Genomic DNA, 24066 nt, shown 5'->3' on the forward strand with positions numbered 1-24066 from the left:
GTCACGAAGTACACCTGGCCAATATATGGTGACAAATTTATTCGCATTACAAAGATATGTGAGAACGTGGTGCATTTTTAAGCATAAATGTCTGGATAACTTGGTGATGAAATGAAAAATAGAGGCAAGGACAGGTTCATATACCTAGTGTTAATTGTCAAAAGTTCTTAAAACTAGCAGAAGCTAGCTAACATGGAAAACTTTAGCACATTTTTGTTTGGTGCCTTTGGACATTAGACCAACTCTATGGCTTATTAGTCAACGTATACGTTACATGATAGCATTTAACACGATTCAATTTCTTGCGCAATAAAATTTGTTACATGAACAAGCTAATCACGTATCTGCTTAAAAATTAGTCAAAGAGAGACTTAATATGAATTATATGTAGTATTTATCTTCGATTTTTTTTTAATTGCAGATATTGAATCAAGCGCCATCTAGTTTTTATAAGTCGAACCAGCTGCAGAAAGTGGTTCATTGCATCTTAAATCTCTCTCACAGAAACGCTAGATTACTCTGAATTTATAAATAAATAAAATCTATTAAATATATAACTATAAAAATATAACACCATATTAATTAGTCCTGGGGCAGACCTATATTTATAATTTCAATAAAATCTGGGAATTCTTTCTATATTATTTTCATAAGCGAACTAAGCTACTGACAGTATCATTTCACACACTTTCTTGAAAGGGGTTGTGTGTTTTAGATAAGATTTTGTTTCTTACTGCTTCTACCACTAGTACTGACTCGAGACATTTAGCACGAACACAAAACATGTTTACATCTTATTTTATAGCTCTGGCGCCCCTCTGGCTACGCGCAACACTAATTTTTTTACACCAATGTATAGATATTAATACTTTGTCAAAATGCCATAATAGAGCAGAGCTGGAGAAAGGTTATGTCAGAATTGTCATTTGGCCCTTAAATTGATTTTGTACTAGCGTTTCATGAGATACAAAACCAACGCGAAGACTAACATTATTATAATAATTATTCATTTTTAGTAATAATTCAATAATATAAATTTATCACCCTACTTTGTGTAATATTACAGTCAGCGTTGGGCGCCGCCCTCAGATCAATGTTTCAATTTTTCCTCGGTCTCCGCAGAAGTAAAGCTTCATAGCCCTAAAACAATCAGTGGGATCGCGTACGAAATATCATCACGAACTTTAAAGGAGTCAAAGGAAAGTAGCCTTACGGTATAACCTGCAAATAGGTATCCAAATTGTACCTTAATAAATTTTTTATATCTACCTAAGTAGATATATATAAAAAATATATCGTCACCATAGTAATGCGTTACCTTATGTTCGTTACAAAAGATAAAACACATAGATTTTACGAAATGGAATCGAGCAAGTCAAGACGACGATAGTTATATTTAGGTATTTTGACTTTATTTATATGTGTATATGATACATACACTTAATGCTATCTACTGGTAATTATCTTAAAATTGTTCTAAATAATATAAGACCTGTTATTTGATAATTAGTTTTTGACTTATTGATATTACTATTTACTAAATAACCTTGACCAGTTAGAAGTCAACTAAAACCTATAAAAAGTAATTAATTTGTTGTTTTGATGATTTGCTATTTCAAGTTATTTACGAAGAAAGATGATTCTCGTTTCGTTTTGCGAATTAGTAACTAATCACCTCGTTGTAGTGATGACTTATATTATTTTGGTTCTATCCTTATAATTTTTTACTAGTTTAATTAAGACGTTACCTATTTTCAATTGCTAAAATTTCTGATAGTATTGTATAAAGTTACAATATTAATTCACCACTAGCTCTTCATAATTCTAGTAACACACACTAACAAACATTAACCACAATGTTTGTTAAGTCTGCTGGTAATATTCTACAAAAAAGTGTTTACGTGGTCACTATCATTACTGGGCTAAAAGGGCAGAGTACACCAACCTGATCGGTCTCAATTCTGCAGTTGTTTAAGGAATTTAGGAGGCGTATGTCCAAAGATGAACATTAAAGAAATGATGATAAAATTAGGGCAAGCCCAATCTATAATAATAATTAAGCCCGTTAATTTAATTACATTTTAGAATTTATAGTTTTTATTTGTTATAATATAATGTATATTTTTTTCTTGTTATCCTAATAGCTGTCTTAAGTATTGATTGGAACCTTTTCATGGGTGAAGGCACCTCTAGCTTTTTCCAAATATCTCTATCCCTGGCTTATTTTCTCCATTCGCTTCCTGCTAACTCTTCTATTTCTGTTATGCAACTTTTTGTGGCACCCCCTTCTCCTTATAGGAGATAGGACCAGCCCAATCTCCTTCATATTCCCTTTAACTAAACTATTTGTACGAACATATTACATATAAACGTATTAAACAAATAGTATTATACAATTCCTTTACTCTGATAACAGACATAGAACAGTTCCACGTCCAGACTTGCCGGACTTTTACAATTATTAGTTTATTAGTAATTTAGTATGAACTTTGAAGATAATTATATAAAATTAATAGTCCCAGTTATTAGTTATAGATGGCATTGAAAGATAATCAGTATCATATTCATAATTAAGTACAAATAAAACCATAATATCATAATAAGTGTTGCGCAACTTAATACAACGTCAAAACTAGACTAGGGCGTGAACATGTGTGAGCTTTTTCTTATGTCTGGTGAAGAACTTTGAATACCTAATACTTTAATGCTTTACACTATCTTATTTTATTATAATAGATGCTTGAATTGATCTTATTTTTTTTATTTCAATTAACTGCACGGTAAAAACACTGTGTGTGTTTTTATATTAAATGACTGATTTTACTTTTTAACGGGGCCGAACGGGAAGGAGTACCTGGTGTTTAGTGATAATCCATGGGAACTCTCACTGCCAAAAGGCTGGTGAGTGCGTTGGGGCCTTTTAAGAATGAAACGATCTTTCGTTGAAGGTGGGTTCCACGTGGTGGTGGTGCGCGGAAAAAACTTCCTTAATATCTCAATCAAATTCTGATTTTTGAAATTTGAAATAAATAAATGATTATTATGCATTGAAGTTTTTTAAAAATAGAAAAAACCGAAATGTTACTTTCACCATTAGTTCAACTTCGTAACATCATATAGATATACAAAATTATGTAAAAGTATTCACGATTAACTTTATGTTTACCTTAAAAATAAAATTTATGTACAACCATAAAATTTACATTTTCTATTACATTTAACAAAGTTACTAATATAATCTACTGGAACAAAACATGTTTAAATTTGTTTACAATTGACTTGTTGCTAACGGAACTAATAAAATATATTTATGACAAAAATATGATTGAAATAAATATCATACTTTCGACTAAATCGGTTAAAGATTTTTATCTGACCGGAATTGTCGTTTATTAAAATATTAATGTCTAAGTATAATTACGTCATTTTATTTACGCAATAATATTCAATAGGCTGTTTCCGATATACGCCCTAATTTGATAATGGAAATACGCTTAGAAACTATTATTATCAGGACCATACATCCTAAGATTTAACCTCGTATCTTATCTAACCTAGAAAATTATTTTTAAAAAAAGACACACATTTACAGAATATCTTCACAACACTGAAGTTTTCAGAACCAATTCTACTGAGTGTCCTTCAAGTAACGAACGTACGAATTTTTATAAGCAACGCGAGCCCTCTGGCAGTGAGAAAATCCATGGGCGGCGGTATCACTTAACACCAGAAGAGCCTCCTGTCCTTTTGTATAAAACACTGTTTTTTTAAACTGATTTTACTAATAACAGGTTGAATCAAACAATTTCAAATTGTCTAGTTAAAAAGCACTTGAGATTTTTGTAAGAAATATATTATGGAAACCCTAAGATGACAACGATGTTTGTATGTGTCTGCTGGCCGGACCTCCATGCCTCTGATGAGTACGCAAAGCTGTTCTACGCCATGTCACATGTGTCAGACAGCCATCCCATTGGAGTATGAGCGCTGGAACACAGAGTACACTTGTACCTATGCGTACACCTTTCCGGTCATTATACCTGAGTATGTGGCTATTGAACGAGACAGCAGAACAATACACTGAAAATGTTTAGAAAATGAAAAACGGCTTAATGTAGAAAGTTGCCAATACTTTTATTGTTTTCCGAAGTAATCTCCGTTCCTCTCTACACATCGTCGCATTCGATGGAACCACTGAGAAAAGCTGCGGGCCCATTCTTCCTTAGGGGTTTCTTCTATGGCATTTTTTTCAGGGCTCGTGAAGCGAAATTTATCTTTAGTTCTTGGGAATAAATTAAAGGAGCAGGGCGCCAGGTCCGTACTTTATGGTACCTGCCATAGTTAAATATTCAACAGTCCGTTTTGCGGAGTGCGCTTCAGCGCAGCATTGTCGCAGTAAAGGAAGATCCTGCTTCGAGGGTGCTGCTGTTGAATTTTTTTCAAGACAACGGGCAAACAGCGATTGACATAACAGTCTGCAATAACTGTTCTTCCATCTTCTAGCATAACTATCGCGAAATGACCTTTCCGACCAAAGAATGAGGCAATCATCTTTTTTCCTTGACTTCTTCCTTTCATTACCTTAGTTGGCCGATCCTCGAAAGGAAACACCCACTGAGCTGATTGTCTTTTAGTTTCGGGTTCGTAGCAATATATCCAGCTTTCATCTCCTGTGACGATGTCAAATACAGCATTTGAGTTACCGCCGTTGAACTTATCTAACATTTGGCGACACCAGTCTATGCAAAGGTGTTTCTGGTCGTCAGTTAAAGTATGGCGAATCCATCAGGTACAAATCTTCCTGACGCCTTAATGTTCGTGTAATATTTTTTGAACGTGACTGATACCAATGCCCAGGCTTGCCCGTATCTGCTGATAGATAACTCTCTTATCTTCCTCTATCATGCGTTGCACAGCACTGATATTATCTTTAGTAGTCGCTGTTAAAGGACGTCCCTCACGAGGATCATCATTGAGATTGCTACGTCCACGCTTAAACTCGTTAAACCAATTGTAAATAGTCTCACGACATGGGGCTTCATTAAGAAATACTATTCGCAGCCTATCATAGCTTTATTGTTGAGTAAGCTCAAGAGTTTTAGATTTGCCGCCAATTCACAAAAACAAATGACAAATTAATGCAATATACTACATTAGGTTACCAAAGAATACTAAAATTGAAATTCAAAAAAGTTTTCATTAGCAATGTTTCTAACTGGCCAGTTCTAAACATTTTCAGTGTTACCCCCCCCATACAATAAATATACTTCAGTAAAATATATTTTTAATTAGAGTTCATAATTTTCTTAGCGCCCTTATTACCAATTCAGTTAACTCCACCCTCACTACATAAAGGTATATATAGAGGCAATAAAAATATTTAGTTGTCGGATGTTAACAAATCAATAAAAATATTAAGCATAAATAACGATCATAGTTAAAACTCAGAAAATCTATTAAAAACTACTTACAGCATACATTTCGCTTCTCCTCGCGCTATTTTCAATCGATACATGAGCGGAGCGATTTTTTCACCCCATATACACCGAATAACAATAATAGAAAATTAAGTTATATAATAATAATAATAAAGTATATAATAGTAAATATACAAATTAGATTTGCTTCTTGTTACCCTAATATCAGAACTTTCATCACCATTAATCAGAAGCCGTTCACGGGATTTGTTGTCCATGTCTTTTTTCTCCATTCGCTTCCCGCTACCGCATCTATTTATTCTATTTCACCTTTTTTCTTATTTTTTCTAGTTGTCTTTAGATATAGTAGAAAGACTAAAATCATGGCAACGATAGGGAGTGGACTGGTATTGCGACTAAGGAGGAGTTACTGCATCTGGCACAGGACAAGACATGCTTCACGTGATTAAAGGCTGACTGAGTAATGGAGACTTAAACTTGGAGGAATATTTCGAGACTGTCTCAGATTCTGATGTCCACATTCTAATATGTATATTAAGTCAAATTTTCGTCTTGAGCACTGTCATATAGGTATGTAAAACTTCATACTAAAAAAATAGTTTGATTACGTTGATTGAAGTTAGTTATCAACACTGATGACGATTATTCTAAGTCAAAGGTAATATGCCTTAACTATTCTAAGTCTCTAGGAAGAACATGAGCAGATAGACCAGAACCAGACAGAACAAAACAGGAGAGCTTAAAATGTAACATCTCAAAATTATCTTTTTACCATCCCCGGGCCGACTCAATTTTATTGAGAATGCCCAAGTGCACAGAAACACAAGTAATTTACAATTTCTCAAAATACCGACAAATTTTCGACGTATTATCGAGTTTATTTTCTACACATGATAAGAGAGACGAAATGTAACATTTGATTTCTTAAGTTTGCTGTAGTCGCTTCCGCGCTTAGCATAACCATCCCTGAACTGATCTGTCAACAAGTCGACACAGTAGTCGCGAAGTCACCCCTATATAAGCCATACTCGCTGCAACCGGTGGTCAGATACAGACGTAATTTCGTAAAATTCTATATTTAAATTTGAATTTAAATAGTGTATTCGATCTACTGTGCGTAAGTGAGTAATTGTTAAATTAATTTATTATTGATTTCAAACAATTATTTTAAATAACTGCCACAATTATAATACTTATTTAAAGAAATGTATATATTTAATGTTGTGAAGTGCTAGTCTCAATTTGCAAAAAGTAACTAGGCCTCGGGTATTTTAGATGAAACTATTTTAAAACAACGTTAAATATCATGCCACGATATAAATTTGTGAGTTCAGTAAGTAGAGGTTGAATATGCGTACACTATGCAGAAGCACACAAATGCATTTTTAAGAAGAAAAAATCTAATACTTTATTGTAAAACATTTTGTTTCATATTGAATTGTCGCTTTTATAACTAAATTAGGGATTTTGTTTGATGTTGGTTAATACTATTAAATCTTTATCCCTAAAACTTCCTAAGATTCTAAGAACAGGAATAATATAAACAATCGTCATATCCTTCAATAATTATTAATAATATTTGTTTTCACAAAACCTTGAAAAGTTATAAATATTTATCAGTGGAATGGAAACTTAGCCAGGAACTGAGCCAAGCACCTTGTGATTAATCCTATTAATTAATTAAATGTGTGTTAATCAAAACCGTATAGTGATAGGATTAGTTAAAGAAAAACATTACCCAAATGTATATTAGTATCTATCATTTAACTGTTATCTGAATTTTAACCGTAAAAGAAGTTGTCACTTTAATGGCAGATAGTAGATTAAAATATTCGTTATTAGTCTTTCATGTCCCTTAAACACCTCGTGTGTTGTTTATAAACCAGAAATTGTTAAAATTCATATTTATCATCACCAAAACGCAAAACTTGTATTTTTATGAAATTATTTTTTGCTTCTAAGCCAACCAAAATTCTTTGTAATTGGTTCTATTGAGCGTGAAGCTTTCTCAAATTCAGCTGAAGGTATTTTCTATGAACTGCATTTTTACTTAACTACACCTTTTTGCTTCTTCGCTTTCTGTCTCGTGGGTATCATCTGATTGAAATCGCCGAATTTACAAAGCATCTGCAAGATCCTCCTTCAATAGCTTGGTCACTGCTAACGTCATTATGCTCCCGACCCTGTTGTGATAGAAACAGGACCGCTGCTTCCATTTTTGATAATTTTCAGCTTTGTTAAAGATTATAAATAAAATTAAAAGTTAGTGCCCAGGTTTCGAGTTACTTGGTCGGTCCATGGTATTTTGCTGCGTGTCTTGATGTATTTCCTTCCATTTTCCATGATATAAATAAGCAAAATATTGACAATTATTAAAATCACAAGCCCCTTAATATAAAAACTTTACTCTTTTTGAAGTATTTTAATAACGCAAGATTTCAGCAGTCATAATATGAATAATACTAAGATATTATGTTTTCTTTAGAACTGCATTGTTCTGAAATATATTAATTTTTTACCGGCCTAACATATTTCACTTTAACGCTTTTTTAGTAACGAAATATTTTTGTAGTTTTGGTTTTAAATCTATCACAGCGAATTTTACATTATTAAGTGTGTACGACATACCCAAGTAGGCAAGTCGGTGAATAACATTGTAGTTTATTGCGTTCTATATAAAAAAAAAATATTGTTTCACATACCATAATCATGATGTAAATGCTAAAATACATGTTAAATGTGTGTAAAAATCACAATTAATTTCCGTGTTTTGTTAGTGTTAATAAAACGCCATTAAAACAAAGATACTAAGACAATACTGAGTGAACTTTAGAAAACCGAATGAAAAGTAAATACACTGACGGATTGTGATGTATCGTCTCAATAGAGCCTATTTGTCTATACAATAAATAAAAGTTCCCTGAGAATCTGTAATCCCCTTTATTTTGTTTTAAAAGTAAACAAGCAATTTCTTAATGAGTTAGAAATTTATTAAAAACTCTTGGTATCAGAAATTTTATTTATTTGTTATATTTTAAGTAACTTGTATCTAAATTTCAAAAAAAACTTTTTGATCATAATTTATATTCATTTGACGATTATATATTTTTACTTGACTTTGGATACAAAAGAAAGTTAAGGTAAAGAGCATAGGTTTTTATTGTTTTTCTTATACAGACTTTCTTCGATGAACATTAAGATAATAGGGAATGAGCTTGGCTAAGTTAAGAAGCTCTGATATTTTCAAATATTTTTTTTCAACGCGATTGAGTTGATCTCGAATTTGTTAAACTTTGTTTTATGTAATGATTATGTAAATGATATTATGTGAAATAAATGAATGAAAACTATATGACAATACCAAGAGAGGGAAAAAAGAGGTAGTTAGGCCAAAATGAAGGTTGGCTGATGACTTGACAGAAATAGTGGGAAAATACTTGCAGACTATTGGCAAAGATAGAGACATCTGGAAAGGGCGATCATATGCACAGGCTGCTAACATTTACTTTATACTAATAATATTTGTAATGGACCTTAAGGATATGAAAATAATAAGGCTTAATTATTATAATATAAATTATGATTACATGTTTGGAAATTTAAACGATTTCATTCGGTCATACCAGAGGATTTGCTTTGTCACGTGATACGATGATTTTTATAACCGACCTCAATTTGTATAAAAATTTGGTTACCTTAACTTGCGTAACTAATGCGTACTGACAACGAAGCCATAGCAGCACGTATCGATTTTCAACTGACAAATTAGTATGTCATGAAGAACTATAGCCACTGAAAATGTACAAAATCGTATAAATCAATTAGGAATTTTAAACAATACCAGTAAAATAAACAATACGTTTTGCCCTTTGAAAAGCCCAAAGTATAATAAAAAGCAAAATCAATGTATACTAAATAATATATATTTTCTAATTATATTCAAGAATCTCACAACAGGGAGAGCCTCCTCCAGGGATCTCTCTAGGTATTTCAGTCATGGGTCATCAAATAACATTAAGAAAAAAAAGCTATTATTACAGTTTAGTAGTTTAAGTCCAATGCGGTCACTATTTACATTTATATCATATACAAAACAATACATATACATAGACGAAAAAACAACACAACTATATTAAAATATTTACAAAAAGACACACAGTATAATAAATGACAGCACATATTTTGCCAGTTTTCTGAACGGACAATTAACATCTATTAATCTATGCAGCACATTATATCCATACACTGTGTCATGCGTGCTCTTTTCGAGAGGGTAGTTTTCGCTGAGGGTAGGAATGGTTACGGTTGCGGCGGTCGATGTCGCCTCTTAACGTTTCCATCACCCTGATGTCCACGCACTGGAGCATTGTCGGATTATTTCATTATCCTATTAGCATATGGCGTCTTTTTACCAACATGTAATTTAACATGAGTATAATAACTTTTTGGGTATAACCTTCTTTCTATAAAAAAAAAATCCTGCCACAGTCACCACATTTAATGTAAAATAAACTCACAACTTAATCTAGTCCAAATTTAGTCTTTTTTGTAAGACGTGATAAGTTTTTCTAATGTCACGATTTTCTTTTCAGACACCATTATGGATCACAAGGAGTTTAGAGTGAAAGGTGAGATATTTATTCACAGAGAGCATAAACACTTATAATACTAAACCTTAACGATAATGTCGAAAATATATAATATTAAATACACAATATCGCAATTGTGAACTTGATTGTGGTAACGTATAAAAGAGTTTTTAATTCAATAAGATACAATAATTATAAACTTTTGATATGAATCTAAAATACTCCGTACTTTCAAACACACTTAGGTATATGCTCCTTCAGCATTATAGCATGTTAATTGCCCAAATAATAGAAACTACCTTACTAAACAGAGTGGACCTAAAAATCCCACTGATAACACAACAATTTCAACATTCTGCTACAAACAGACATTTTTCTACCAGCTATACAAGACAAGAAATAATTGATGTCTATTCTACCAATAAACATTGATAACGTGTTCTCAATGCAATAAGCCTAAACGTATGGCCCCATAAAACTGATCCTGGATCAACTGCCTTTATTGAATCCGAGTTTATTTGTCAATACGTGTATCCGATTTTTATATAACCATTGCCGGCTTTGACAGGATTAGCCTACGATGTGGTATAATTAAGTTATAAGCGACAGTTTAAATAAATTTTATTTCAAACTTAGCAAAAACTTTTTCATCATGTAACACTATTTTATAAGAAAAACTATAATCTGTAATTATAGATTATATCGAAGTTTAGATCTCAATAAAACTATATTTTATTACCAATGGATTAAAATAAACCTTTGCCTTCTGAGACTCCAATTATTGATATAGAATTATAAAGACATTGACCAAGAATAATCTTGATAACTGTATTATTACATTATACGCATAATTTATGCAAACCATTCTTGAATGCTGAACTCTTAAGAATAATAATGGTGTTAAAATACTCTATTTTTCATGAAGTTAATTTTAAATAAATATTGCATTTAATGGACTAGCCACTAAAACTGAAAACCTGTAATTAATTTATGTACAATTAATCTGCTAATATAATTAACAACATAAATTAATATAAAAAACAATAACTAACATCAAAATATAATAACTAAAATATATTATTAAAAGGAGTTCCTTCAGAAAAGTTTCCGAAAATACTAGCAGCATTCCCCCTCTGAATACCTAGGCTATTTCTTTGTCCGAGGTAGGCCTTCGATCTCCTGTGATTTATACTATCATTTTAGCTATATAGCGCTAGGACTCCACGGACCTAGGGTCTCCATATAATTTATTTAGAATAATAATATATGTTAGTATATGTATTTATAATCAATTTTACGTCATTTTTAAGAGTTAAATTGAAGAAAGCCGCTACGTTAGTATTGCCAGGTGTAAACAAGTATAATTTTTGTAAATTATATACCCATAATTTTTTTATATGTATGAAGCGATGTAAATTTTATATGTATTTCCTGTTTACTATAATCCCTGATTGTCAGTTAAATGACCGCAAGCAGAGGTGGTCATGCTTTCGATAAACTACTCCCGCTCCAGGTACAATATAAAAAAAACATATAAAAAAGCCTGTCGTATTTATTAATCTCACAAGTGGCTTCTTTTTCTGTTGGTGTCTCTCCGATTAGTTAGGTTAGCCGTCAGTCTCGTAAAACAACTCTTCCGCAGTCCCAATTTCCGTCCACTCCCTGATTTTTTCCCTCTACCTACACGCACATCTTCTACGCACAACGAACCAACTACGCGTCTAAGTGCGGAAATTGAGTCCACCTTACCTACCTATGCAGATCTTTACCCTGGTACAAACAAAAAAACATAAAATTTAATTACACGAAGATGGTTATGGTCCCTTTTCAAGTCGATTTAATAATACACTTAATATTTACTAATTAAGAACATGTACTAAATATTCCATTGATAAATGTAATAAAATTTAAACACTTTAACGAAAATGATAAGAATAATATTGCCGTTATAATTTATAGAACTGTCAATAGAAAATTACGAATGTATCTAAATGCTTAATTAGACTTGTCGCTTGTTTAATGTTAATGTTAATTTCGATGATATGTGCATTCTTTGCGTGTGTTATCTATTAATGTTTCTATGCAAAGTAAAAACATTTTTTTACGTTTATAGAAATCGAAACTAAGTCTAGTTTCTTGCTAATATTATAAACTAATAAGGTAATATCTAATAAGTATTTTCACCTCATCCTTTAAAGAGTTTTCAATGTATATTATTGCCAATAAACTAAGTTCGGATTTGTTTCACAAATCTCAAAATAAAAAACCCATTGACAAACAAAATGACGAAATATTAGGATCAGCTTTATATTGTTAAAGTAACATTATGTTTCTTTACGTTCGTAACATCGTGGTCTATATCAATACATGTACAGACTAGAAGCCTTCATCTTAAACGCTGCCAAAATCCTTTAAAATTCGCCTAAGAAAGTACATTGCGAGATTGTTCTAATTTTTTTCTACAAAACCTCCGCTGGAATTCACATCAGTCCACTGCACCAGATGCTGTTACAGTTTTTTTTCATTGAGCGGAATAGAGCTGATTAATTTATTCTAACTTGATTAAAACCAATTGATTTACAAACAAGTTCTTGGTATGGTAGTTTTATCCAAAGAATTGATTGTTAATTGGAATTTTAGACTCAAGAGGATATGAGGAAATATTTGCAGAAAACTGGCTTTGTTTAACAGTAACAATTTAGTTTTTCTTTTAAATACTAAGTATATTTTTTTAAAGGTTTACTTTCTATTCTATTCACTATTTTTTTGTCTATTAATGTATTTATGTTTTCTGTTTCATATTTATTATTTATCAATGTAATCTGTTTTGGATTTGCATATTGTCTTGTGTTTTGTTTTATAATATGGATATGTGTTAGCTGTAACATTACTAATATAAATAATATGAAGACCATGGAAATATGTTTTAACTTAATGTATTCGTTGATATTACTAACCGGTACTTCTAAAAGCAAGTGTTAGCGACATCCACGATACATATGGATATTGAAATAACTAGAAAACACCGGTGTGGCTATCGGCATTTGAAGTTATACAGTAGTGGTACAGGAAGATTCTCCTAATTACAGAATAAAGCTATTTAAAGCAAATGGTTTTTCATTTTCAAGAGTTGTAAATCTGACGATTCACATAACTTCCGTTCAATTGCGGTACTATAATACGTGTAGTGCATAAATTTCCATCTAAAGAAATATTAAAATATAACAATCTTTATACGTTATTGGTATTGTATGTATCTATTTCTCAAATGTCTCAGCCAAGGAGCTGGTGGACTTCATGGCGGACTACTTAGAGAATATAAGAGAGCACCGGGTCTATCCTGGTGTGCAGCCTGGGTATCTACACAAACGCCTGCCGACAGAGGCACCACAGCAACCTGAAAATTGGGACGATATTTTCAAGGATGTCCAGGAGCATATTATGCCTGGGGTAACGATATTCTCAAATGGAAGACATCATTCCATTTCTTTTATATAATTAAAATGTTAATTATCCTTATTTTAACTAAAGTTAGAGGGGTATGACTGCAGGTAGGAAGAAAATAAAGTGAAATTTCAGAAAATTTATGTCTCATACAACAAAATATTGAGATTTTAATATATTTTTCACTACAATTTTTTTATTAAATTATGATTGGCTTCCACTATTATTAATAGTGAATTTCATCACTCAGATCGTACATTGGCAAAGTCCCCACATGCACGCCTATTTCCCCGCGCTGACGTCATATCCTTCCATCATGGGAGAAATGCTGTCCAGCACCCTCAACGTACTTTGCTTTACTTGGGTGAGTATATTTATTTTGATTTTTATATTCAAAATACTATTTACATATATCTGGGTTTTTATTTGGATAGAAAATATAAAATATTTAGAACCTACTATAAACTTATTATTCTAGTTATTGTAAACAAAACTACAGCTTATATATTCATGAAAAAAATTTTTTATCAAGACACCTATAATTATTGACACCAGGCCTCATCACCTGCTGGAACAGAGCTGGAGACAATAGCAATGAACTGGCTGGGGAAATTGTTGGGTCTACCTGACTGTTTCCTCAATGAAAAGAATGACAGCCCTGGAGGGGGAGTTATACAGGTGAGAATTAATAATAATATTTCAAAGAATTATGTTTATTACCAATGGTTTGTTGCTTATTCGATTAAAAAAAAATAAGTTAACCATTGTTAATAAAAAACTAAAAACTCGTAGATATACTTTATCAACGAATAAGTATTGCAATACAGTGATGAAATGCTGCCAGCGTTAAAGGTACACTGCCACAGGGACCAAACTTTTTGAATTTATTTAGATTTTCTTGTTAATATTTTTTTAGTATTTCAATTATTACTTTATAGGTTTAGCAAATTGCAAATATGTATCAATTGTATTATATATTTAATAAAAATAAACAATTTCAATAGACTACAGCAAGTGAAGCAACTCTGGTCAGTCTTCTGGCTGCAAGAACCCGAGCCCTCATGGAGCTGGCGAGTTTGAATCCAGAGCTGCAGTCTTCTGAGCTGCTGGGGCATCTTATCTGCTATTGCTCAGACCAGGCCCATTCTTCAGTGGAAAAGGCTGGCTTAATTGGTAGAAAACAAATACTTTCATTTAACTTGTAGCATAAATTACTATGTAATTTTTAGCGCCTACAAGATTTTAATAACTTTCCTTTACGCATGCGTTTTTGCTCAAATTTTTATATGTAATATTAAAAAAATCATATATAGGGCTGGTGCGTATGCGGTACATAGAGTCGGACGAAAAGCAGTGCATGAGAGGAGCTAAACTCGAAGAAGCCATCCTTAGTGACAAAGCGAAGGGTCTTGTGCCATTTTGGGTAAGTTCATTTATAAAAATGTTTTAGTAAAGTTTAGTTTTACTAACATTTTTACTTAAGTGAAAATAACATTGTCGAAACCTGTAAAAATATATATTTAAAACTGTACAGCAAGAAAAAGCTGCCAGTGTTAAAGGTACACTGCCACAAGAATCAAACTTTTTAATATTCTTTTTATTCATTTTAAATTATATTTATTATTACTACGAGAATGTATCTTAAGAAAATTGTAAACACTGTATATATTTGATTTTAAAATATTCCTTAATACTTATAAACATAAAAGAAATAATATTGAAAATCATATAACTACATTTTTATGTACGAAAATAAAAATTGACTTTGTTGTATAAACGTAATTTTACAATACCATGTTGTGTCAAGCCATAGTTTAGGTACACAATATTTTTCAGTTAAATAATTATTTCCCATTTTTAAACAAACGTTCATTATTAATAAAAATCTTACTAAAAATAACATGAAATATTAATAGCATCTGCGCCATTTGAATATTGTCTGTAACTCCCAGGCGTATTATTAGGAGCGACTTGGACGTTTTTAAACACTGATTGGATCTCAGGGACCAATTTGTTGTTGGGCTCGCAAAGGAGTTTAATGGTGACAGTATCTTAAGATTTCTCCTCCGAACATTACCTATTTTATGTATGGAACTTTGCAAGAAATTATTTATTGAAACGATTTAATTACGATTATGTGTGTTCATTATTATGGATTTCGGATAGAATAGAGAAAGATCAAAGCTGTGTAAATAATTTTTTGACTATAATCGATATGTTTTAAACATGCATTACTAATAATAAAAATCCAGTAGCGCTACAATCCTTATGGTCATGCCTCATCATACATTAGTTTCTTGTCTGTTGTAATTTCATATACTATTAGGTGAATCTACCCACACATGTTGTTGATTTTTGGATTTGAGATATGCCGCTTTTCTTACGATCTTTAGCTTAACATTAATTCCCTTGCGTTACAAAATGTGATACTTTTTGACACCGGATTTTTTTAAATTGTTACAAAAGCGTATTAAGCATATTCGTATGTTATAACAATGAAATCGGTAAAATTATCCTTTCCTGCATTATTACTTATCTTAGTGTTTCCTTAAATTTTACGCCGGCATGCTTTTATAATGAATGCAATCTCGTGAGTCGCGAGTGAAAATTATCTATTATCGTTGCGATCAAGTCTGTGATTATCCTATTAAATAGTATACTATAACTTGTATGTGGAGCGAGTTTATTTATAATTAGCCTGGAACATTGTCTGCGTTTTAACACAAATCGAGAGGAATTGACTCCTACTATCGACATTAAATAATTGTTAAATAACATTAAGACGCATTATCCTAAAATTGTAAATGTACTGTAACTGTACTAAGAACATTCATGTACTGAAGATGTATTATTATCATAATTAACTGCTTTTATGAACAATATTTTTTAATTAGTTGCCATCAATTAAAAAGAGTGACATTATCTTGACAGTGTGAGAGACGCCCTGGATTTGATAACTGGCAATAAATGTAAATTTAGATGCATTGTTTTTTTATACGTTCATAACTGTTAATACTACTAAAAAAAACTAGTTAAAATATTAATAATCAACGTTTTTTCTTAAGTTCTACACAAATATTAATAAAAAATATTATTACTGTTATGCACACATGTAGCTGTCTTTTAATAAGCTTTTTTTAAAGGTCTGCGCAACCCTTGGTACAACGGGTTCAGTGGCATTCGACAATTTGCGTGAAATAGGCGAGGTGTGCGAACGCCACTCCGCTTGGTTGCATGTGGACGCTGCATATGCTGGGAGCGCCTTCGTCTGCCCTGAATATAGGTAAAGTTTTTGTTGAAAAATATTTTCTTTTCAGGTTCCTATTTTTATTATAATTTTTTTTAATGTGTTACTAGACATCCAGGGCCAGTGGTGAATCCAAACAAAACTAAATATATTTAAATAACTTTAATATGTCTTAGAATTATTTAACTTAATTAAATATGGTAATTTAATCAGCCCGATATAATGTGTACGATGAATAATCTTTATTTTAGACTTAATTTGAGGATTTGGTATGTGGTATCCAATCAAAGCTGCCGACTTCTGTTAACCGCTTCCTTTGTAATGCTGTTGCGTCAGAGAGGTATTGCTCATGCGGGGCAAAAGGGGTGCAATGAATATCAAACATTAAACATTACACAAAATTATTAATAAAAAATCTTAAGAGTATCTATATATTTTTAGTGTATGAAAGTCCTTTAGACCACAATGGGCCATGATGTAGATAGTTCTATGTGTGTTTTCTTGTTAATACAAATAATTTAATAATGGTAAGTATCTGGACCCATAGCAATAAAAGTTTGAACTGCGGCTTACTGCACTGAACCGGAGATAAGTACTTATTTAAAGCTTAAAACGTTATAATTGCTTTTTTTCAGACATTGGCTGGATGGTATTGAGCAGGCTGATTCTTTTGCTTTCAACCCATCTAAGTGGCTGATGGTCAATTTCGATTGCACCGCTATGTGGTAAGTCACTGCTCTGCTCTTCTTCTCTAGTGGCAGATGCAACAACTCTTCGCAATACCCGCCAACTCCCTAACGGTACTAAATCATGATTTCCTTCTTACTTACTTTACTGGCTCTGTGGTTAGCATATTCTATAGCAAATACGACTTAAGGGATGATCCATAAGAGGTTCCTGGTAAAAAATGCAATTTTGCTATTTAAAGTTAACGGTGTTCGCCATTGGTTTGTTTAGTTTCACATCTCATCAGTACATACTTCGTCTGGATAACGAAATAACATATATAACATATGTAGTAAGTTAACAGCGTAACAATTCCGGCAGCTTGAGGTGAGCCTCCGGTCCCCTTGTCTCCTGTTTTATAAAAAAAAACACAACGGGCGCCATTTAAACAAATGTGATGTATATTTGTCTATTTCAGGGTGAAAGACAGCACAGAACTACACAGGACATTCAACGTTAATCCTATTTACTTAAGACATGAAAATTCAGGTAATTTTTAATTAAAACATACATTATTCTACTTGCTCTCGTGTCTTAGTTTACAAACGTATTCTTCAATTCGTTTAGCTATGGCCGGGTATGGGTAGAATGGGTAACCATGCACTCGCACTACTTCTCATCCGGTCGTAGGCTAAGTGGCTATGTACTTTCTATGTGTATTTAACATTCGCTCGAACAGTGAAGAAAAACATCGTACGGAAATCGGCTAGACAAAAAGACGACGGTGCGTGCCAGGCACACGAGGCCTTTCATCTACTTGCCTATTAGATTGATAGAATTCTGAGTCCTAGACCTAAAAAAGGTATAAATAAAATAGTAATACTGTTACCAAAAATATCATTGAACTCAACTGGAAACAAATACATATATATATTAAAATGCAAAAATTTTGATATTATATAATATTTGTTTATTTTTTCAGGAAAAGCCATCGATTATATGGTAAGTCTAGTCACATATTATGTTTATGTGTTGCTTTGTGTGTTGTTTGTTTTTTTTATGTTAACGTTTATTTCCACAAAACATAGGTCGGATCGCAGAAAGCGAACACACAACACAACAATTTTAAAACACATGACAATTCAATCCATGAAATAAACGGTGATGAACTCTCGAAAGATGATGAAACACTCCATGGTTATAACAAAATGGCGTCCGGTTGCAGCCAACAGATACAAATTGAGAACCCAAACAAGAAAGAACTACTTGTATGTGTGTTTTTACCGGTGCTGGTTATGGTGATGGGACTAACTTAAATTTAAAAGAAGCTTTTTTCATGTAGATAAAAAACGGGTTTAACTATATTATTTATCCTTCACTATAATTAAAAATGAATAAATATAAAACTTAAAACAAATTTAAAAAGTTTGGTCCCTGTGGCAGTATCTCTTTAACGCTGACAGCATTTTCTCGCTGTATTGCGATACTAATTCGTTGAGCAAGGAATGCACCAGCTCTGGGATCACCGGTACTATCTACCAGGCGCCAACTTAAATCTTTAATTAGCGCCTGCGCACTTGTACCCCACGGCCCAAGAGTCTCTACTTCAAAGGGAACAAAATCAAAGTTAAAATTTTAACATCAAAGTCATAAATCAAATAATTTTGATCTAAATCTAGTTAAAAATATGAAAGTACTACTATATTAATAACATCAGTAGAAAAACATTGTTGCCCCTGCATCATTCACTTAATTCACCATTCATTTACATTTCATTATTGGACTAAAATAAAACCCAAGATATCCACTTTCATGAGACATTTTTAATTAATATTAATATTCTACGGAAAACAAAACCACCTCAGAGTACTAACCATTTAAGAAATTGCTGTTATGTAACAATTTCAAATCCTCTGCTGCAGTGGTTGATTTACAAATTTTTAAGGTAGAGGCTGTGAAGTTTGTACCGCTGTCGACTCTACAATTGTAATGTTATATCCTAGATTATTTCCAATCCAACATCCAGTTCGCATCCAGTAGTAGGACTGACATGAACTCGTATAAGTTAATAGGGGGAAGCGGGATGAGGAAAATACATTTTCTGGAATTTTGCTTATACAAAGTGTGAGCTGAGAGCGCAGAGCTGGATTACTGGTTAGGGGCCAGCTGTTTGACCCCACAATTTATAAGAGAGAGGGGAAAGAAAACGTGAAATCTGTATGATATCTATGAGATAGCAAATTTATTGGCTCCCCAATTTTTCCGCCCCAAAAATCCAGCCTACTCGGCCTCCTGGTAAATCCACCACTGCTCTGCTGTCAAATTAAAAAAGGGCTTTGCTTCTCCAAAAAATTAAACTAAGAGCAATCGGGATGCCGAGGCTTCTTTCTTTATTTTCCCAATTTTAATTCCTTTAAATTTTATTACAGCACTGGCAAATACCACTAAGTCGTCGTTTCAGAGCCCTGAAACTGTGGTTTGTTCTGCGTAATTATGGTGTTGTTGGAATTCAAAAACATATTCGCGAGGTATTTATTGTAAAAACATTAAAATATTATTAATAACCGATTCGAGGAATAATATATTGGTGAGAAATATTTTCAGAAAAATGTAGATTGTGTAACTTTTGAGTGTTTTTATGTTGCAGAGTGTTCGCCTGGCCCAAAAGTTCGAAGCGCTAGTGCTGGCTGATCAACGTTTTGAAATCCCACAAGCCAGGAACTTGGGTAAATTTTAAACTAGAAATAAATATTATGGATTTAGTCTAAATAACTAAAAGATATTTAAGCTTTTATTTGAATTTGTTTTGTAATGTAAGGAGCATCTTTTAAATAATGTTTAAATCAAAAATATTTGATTTATATCATGAGTAGTCAAGATTGAAATGTGAATTAGAAAATCTTACACATGACATTTAGAGAGTGTGACGAATGGTACGCAATGAAAATCCTTTATAAATGCAAATATGTCTTACAGGAATGGTTGCTTTCCGCATGAAAGGTGACAACACACTAACGGAGGTCCTCCTGAAGCGGCTGAACGCTCGCGGCTACATTCACGCTGTACCAGCCTGCTTTAAAGGAGTTTACGTCATCCGATTTACCGTGACCTCTCAGCGGACTACTAACCAAGATATTTTAGGTAAAAAACCTTCCAATGAGATGTGATCCCGAAACCCCAATGGGAAAGACACTTTTAATTCTGCCTTCCGCGATTGACGCAATACTTAGAACTATAAATTTCCGTATGTCAAAAACGTATTGAATTTTGAAACATGAAAATCATCAGTTCACTTTGACGGTAGTCCTTAATCCGTGATAAACTTATTTAGTGATTAGGAATACTTTTACAAAATGATGAAAACGTAATACAAAACGTTTTTTTGACTAATTACTAATTCAAATAATCCAATTTTTTATGTTCAGCTATAATGCACATTGTTTTTAAAATCAATTGTAGCTTTTATTTAAAAATGTATAGTTTATATGTGTACTGTTTTTTTTATTTGAAATCTTACTAAATTAGTAACAATATTTTCAACAAACATTTTTATTTAGATGACTGGAACGAAATAAAAACAGTGGCTTCAGAGATTTTGGTAGACGTCTTTGGCTCTGAATGTGGAAACATCGCTGTACCCAAGAAACCTCGGATAACCCTAAAAGGTGACGTTGGAAAAGTGTGTGTGAAAGACACCGTAACCGTCAAAGCTACACAGAATATTTGCGCATTGGAAAATATAATTCAATATTAAATCATAAAAACTTAGAGTACTGAAAAATAAATGTATATATACGTAGTGTACGAAATTTTGTTTATAGTCCGAAATTCGTACGAATATTTAGTTATAATAGATTAACTGTAACTGGTCGTTCTGAGTTTATTATAATCTATTTTCAGAAGTATTATACATATATATTATATAAGGAGGCTCTAGAAAATATGCAAATACGAATTGCTTTAGTTTGCAAAAATCATAATTTCAGACACCCGCGAACTAAATGCCACCTTTGGTACTAGCCTTCTCCTGGCTAATTCCCCTATGAGTCCAAAAATAGTGAATGGCACACACGTAGCCATATGTGATTACGAACAGGTGCTGTCATCTTGTGCTCAGACTTTTGCCCAGCTCAAGATGGAACCTAAAGATAGCCCAGGTAAGGTTTTCTTTATACAGATAATTAAAGCGTGTAATTAAAATATACTAACACATAATATTTTGGCCTTTGTAACTAACCATTATAAAATTGAATGCATTTTCGAAAGTTATTATGTTAATTAACTATAATATAATAAAAAAAGTCATTTTTATCCATTTCAATAACTAAGCACTTGTCATACTAATTCTTATTAACTAATAGAGATGCGCCGACGCATCCGTGGTATTCGTATGGTTGGAAAGAAATTCTCCCTGGACTCTTGCATGGACATGGTCCAGGGTTTGATGATGGAACAGTCTCTACCTCTTTGCGCTGAGGAGAGGGAAGATGCTTCTAATGGTTGGTGGTGGATTTATATAATGATAATATTTAATTGATCTAAAGACTATACCTAAATTTGTAATTAAGCTTACTACAGGGTAACCGGCCCACACACCTGTCCGTAGAGTTAAAATCTTCGAATTAACTAACCCTAGACCAAATAATTATAATATACTAAAAAAAATTATTTATAAAGAGAACAACTCACAGATTTTAAAAAGGAAGGGTTATAAAAATTTCACATTTTTCTGATTTATTATAGGTGCAACTGAACCTATCGGGGCAAATTACTGAGGTAAATACAATAAAACATTATCGGTGGTGGGTCCCGCTTAACTTTATTGACAGTTGCTTAACTTAATTCCCTTCAAAATATGTGTTTTATTAACTTTAACACCCCCAGGATCAAGCCCAGGCGAAAAATCTATATCATCTTCCCCAGTAACGTCCAGCAACACGATTAAACAAGATGCAGACACCAACCAACTTCACATACCAGCGACACCTTCACGACATCTTCGTTCCAGATCGGTTGACGCATCACTTTCAGAACTTAACTTTGACGACGCAAAAATTACTATCGATCTCAAAAATAATGAAGTCACTATCACTCCTACAGAAAACAAGAAGTTTATCGATGAAAAGGTACATTTTAGTGCAGCAGATGAGAAGCTTAAAATTGGGAATCCAGATTTTGGAAATGTCCAAGATGTGCAGGCAGGTTCGGATGAAAAGCTTACTATAAAAGGCCCAGGTAGTTATATTAAGAAGCTGATTCAACAATTCAGTGAGAATCAGTTTGAGGATCCGAAACCTGAATCTGATGGAGCAATATCTAGCATTAAGGACAGAGCCGATGCGATTTGCAAAAAATGTCTGCATTACAAAGGTAGAATCACCAAGTAAAGAACGTGAAAAGATGGTTGATACATATCGTATGGTTAAAGCAGATTAAATTGTTGTCGATATAGTTAAAAGAAAGCTGGCATATATAAGTTTTCGTTGCCTTTAGTGAAGTTACAATTGATCTTCTTCTATAGAAAGCTTGTTCTCTATGTAACTCTTTTACCTTAGTGTGAGGCATGTAATGTGGTTTGTTTCATTAAATGCATGGACGTCGTTATTAGGTTTTTGTCTAATAAAAGTTTTTGCTTCCGCCACGCATAATGTGGCCAAGTTACGGGCTAAACTTATACGTCGTATTATATATATATTAATAGTAAATTTATATCATAAAATGGTATAGCACATATCGTTATTATTTCAAAGTAGACATTATTTTTATTTGCTTTATTAAAATAATAAAAATACATATTTTAGTAGTGAAAATGTTACTTTTAAATTGTCACTGTATTAATTAAATACCGTTTAGAATATCAAGCACAATACTTATATTATTTAATTAAGTGTAGTTAATTTTACTAAACCATTTCTATTTTCTAATAGTTTACTGTATTTGTTAAATGTAGTGTAAAGTTTGTGTACCTGCTTGTAGATTAGATTAATTTAATGTAGTTTATATGAAAATTCTTAAATATATATAAAAACACTGCTGTGCAAAATCAATAAAATGTTTATAGTTATAGTTATATATACAAAACATGTTTAACTTAGTTAATGATATATGTAAAATGTAGCTGAATGCTTATTCATAAAGCAGTTTAAGAAAGAGATAATAAAAAATGTTATGAGGCACAGAAATTTTTAGTTTTATTTAAAACTTAAAGCTTAGTAAATTTCATAGACTTTGGATAACCATATATTGTTTTATAAATAGTAAGCGCATTCCAAAGCTTCAATAATGTAATTCAAAGAATATTGGGAATCAAATCCAGGACCCCTCGTTAGTGGATACTGTGTATAAGGACAGAGCTATGTTCAAAATCCCATGTTTAAAACTCTAAATTAATAAAATAATTAACAGATGATTAGTATAAAACAAAATTAAACTTCTTAAACATTTATTAAATGCAATAACAGTCACTATATTATAATTTGATCTAATTATATCTAAAATATTGCTTTCCTTGAGCAAGACTTACATTAAAATAAATTACTTAATACCATAAATGATAATATACAATAAGACCATTTTTACAAATTTATTCTCATAAATGCATTGAGTAAACGTATTTTTTTTAATAAATGCAATTTTTACGCGATTTAAAAAATCGCAATTATTTTCATAACATACCAATAAA

The 24066-nt window shown here is 32.2% G+C and overlaps 1 protein-coding gene across 3 annotated transcripts; it reads left to right on the forward strand.

Annotated features, from left to right (window-relative positions):
• Positions 1-6475: 6475 nt before the first annotated feature.
• On the forward strand, positions 6476-23081 carry LOC123717100 (aromatic-L-amino-acid decarboxylase). 3 transcript variants are annotated; one of them, XM_045672908.1, is made up of 20 exons: positions 6476-6559; positions 10031-10066; positions 13305-13477; positions 13722-13835; positions 14027-14149; positions 14476-14644; positions 14785-14894; positions 16615-16754; positions 17354-17443; positions 17863-17933; positions 18367-18386; positions 18473-18652; positions 19814-19912; positions 20032-20110; positions 20361-20525; positions 20942-21049; positions 21371-21541; positions 21746-21883; positions 22128-22160; positions 22269-22358. In XM_045672908.1, the coding sequence occupies exons 2-19, from the start codon at positions 10039-10041 to the stop codon at positions 22157-22159; spliced, it is 2010 nt and encodes a 669-aa protein (XP_045528864.1). In that variant the 5' UTR covers positions 6476-6559; positions 10031-10038; the 3' UTR covers position 22160; positions 22269-22358. The 3 variants fall into 3 exon arrangements, with proteins under 3 accessions (XP_045528864.1, XP_045528865.1, XP_045528863.1); XM_045672909.1 differs by lacking the exon at positions 21746-21883; XM_045672907.1 differs by lacking the exons at positions 18473-18652; positions 22128-22160 and having other exon boundaries at positions 22269-23081.
• The last annotated feature ends 985 nt before the right edge of the window (positions 23082-24066 follow it).

The sequence above is a fragment of the Pieris brassicae genome, chromosome 12, assembly GCF_905147105.1.
Source record: "Pieris brassicae chromosome 12, ilPieBrab1.1, whole genome shotgun sequence".
Taxonomy (NCBI): domain Eukaryota; kingdom Metazoa; phylum Arthropoda; class Insecta; order Lepidoptera; family Pieridae; genus Pieris; species Pieris brassicae.

Coding starts and splice junctions, on each gene's coding strand:
- LOC123717100 (XM_045672907.1), top strand. CDS start 10,039: ATGGATCACAAGGAGTTTAGAGTGAAAG. Junction 20,111..20,360: donor CCCACAAGCCAGGAACTTGG/GTAAATTTTAAA, acceptor TATGTCTTACAG/GAATGGTTGCTTTCCGCATG. Junction 20,526..20,941: donor TACTAACCAAGATATTTTAG/GTAAAAAACCTT, acceptor ATTTTTATTTAG/ATGACTGGAACGAAATAAAA.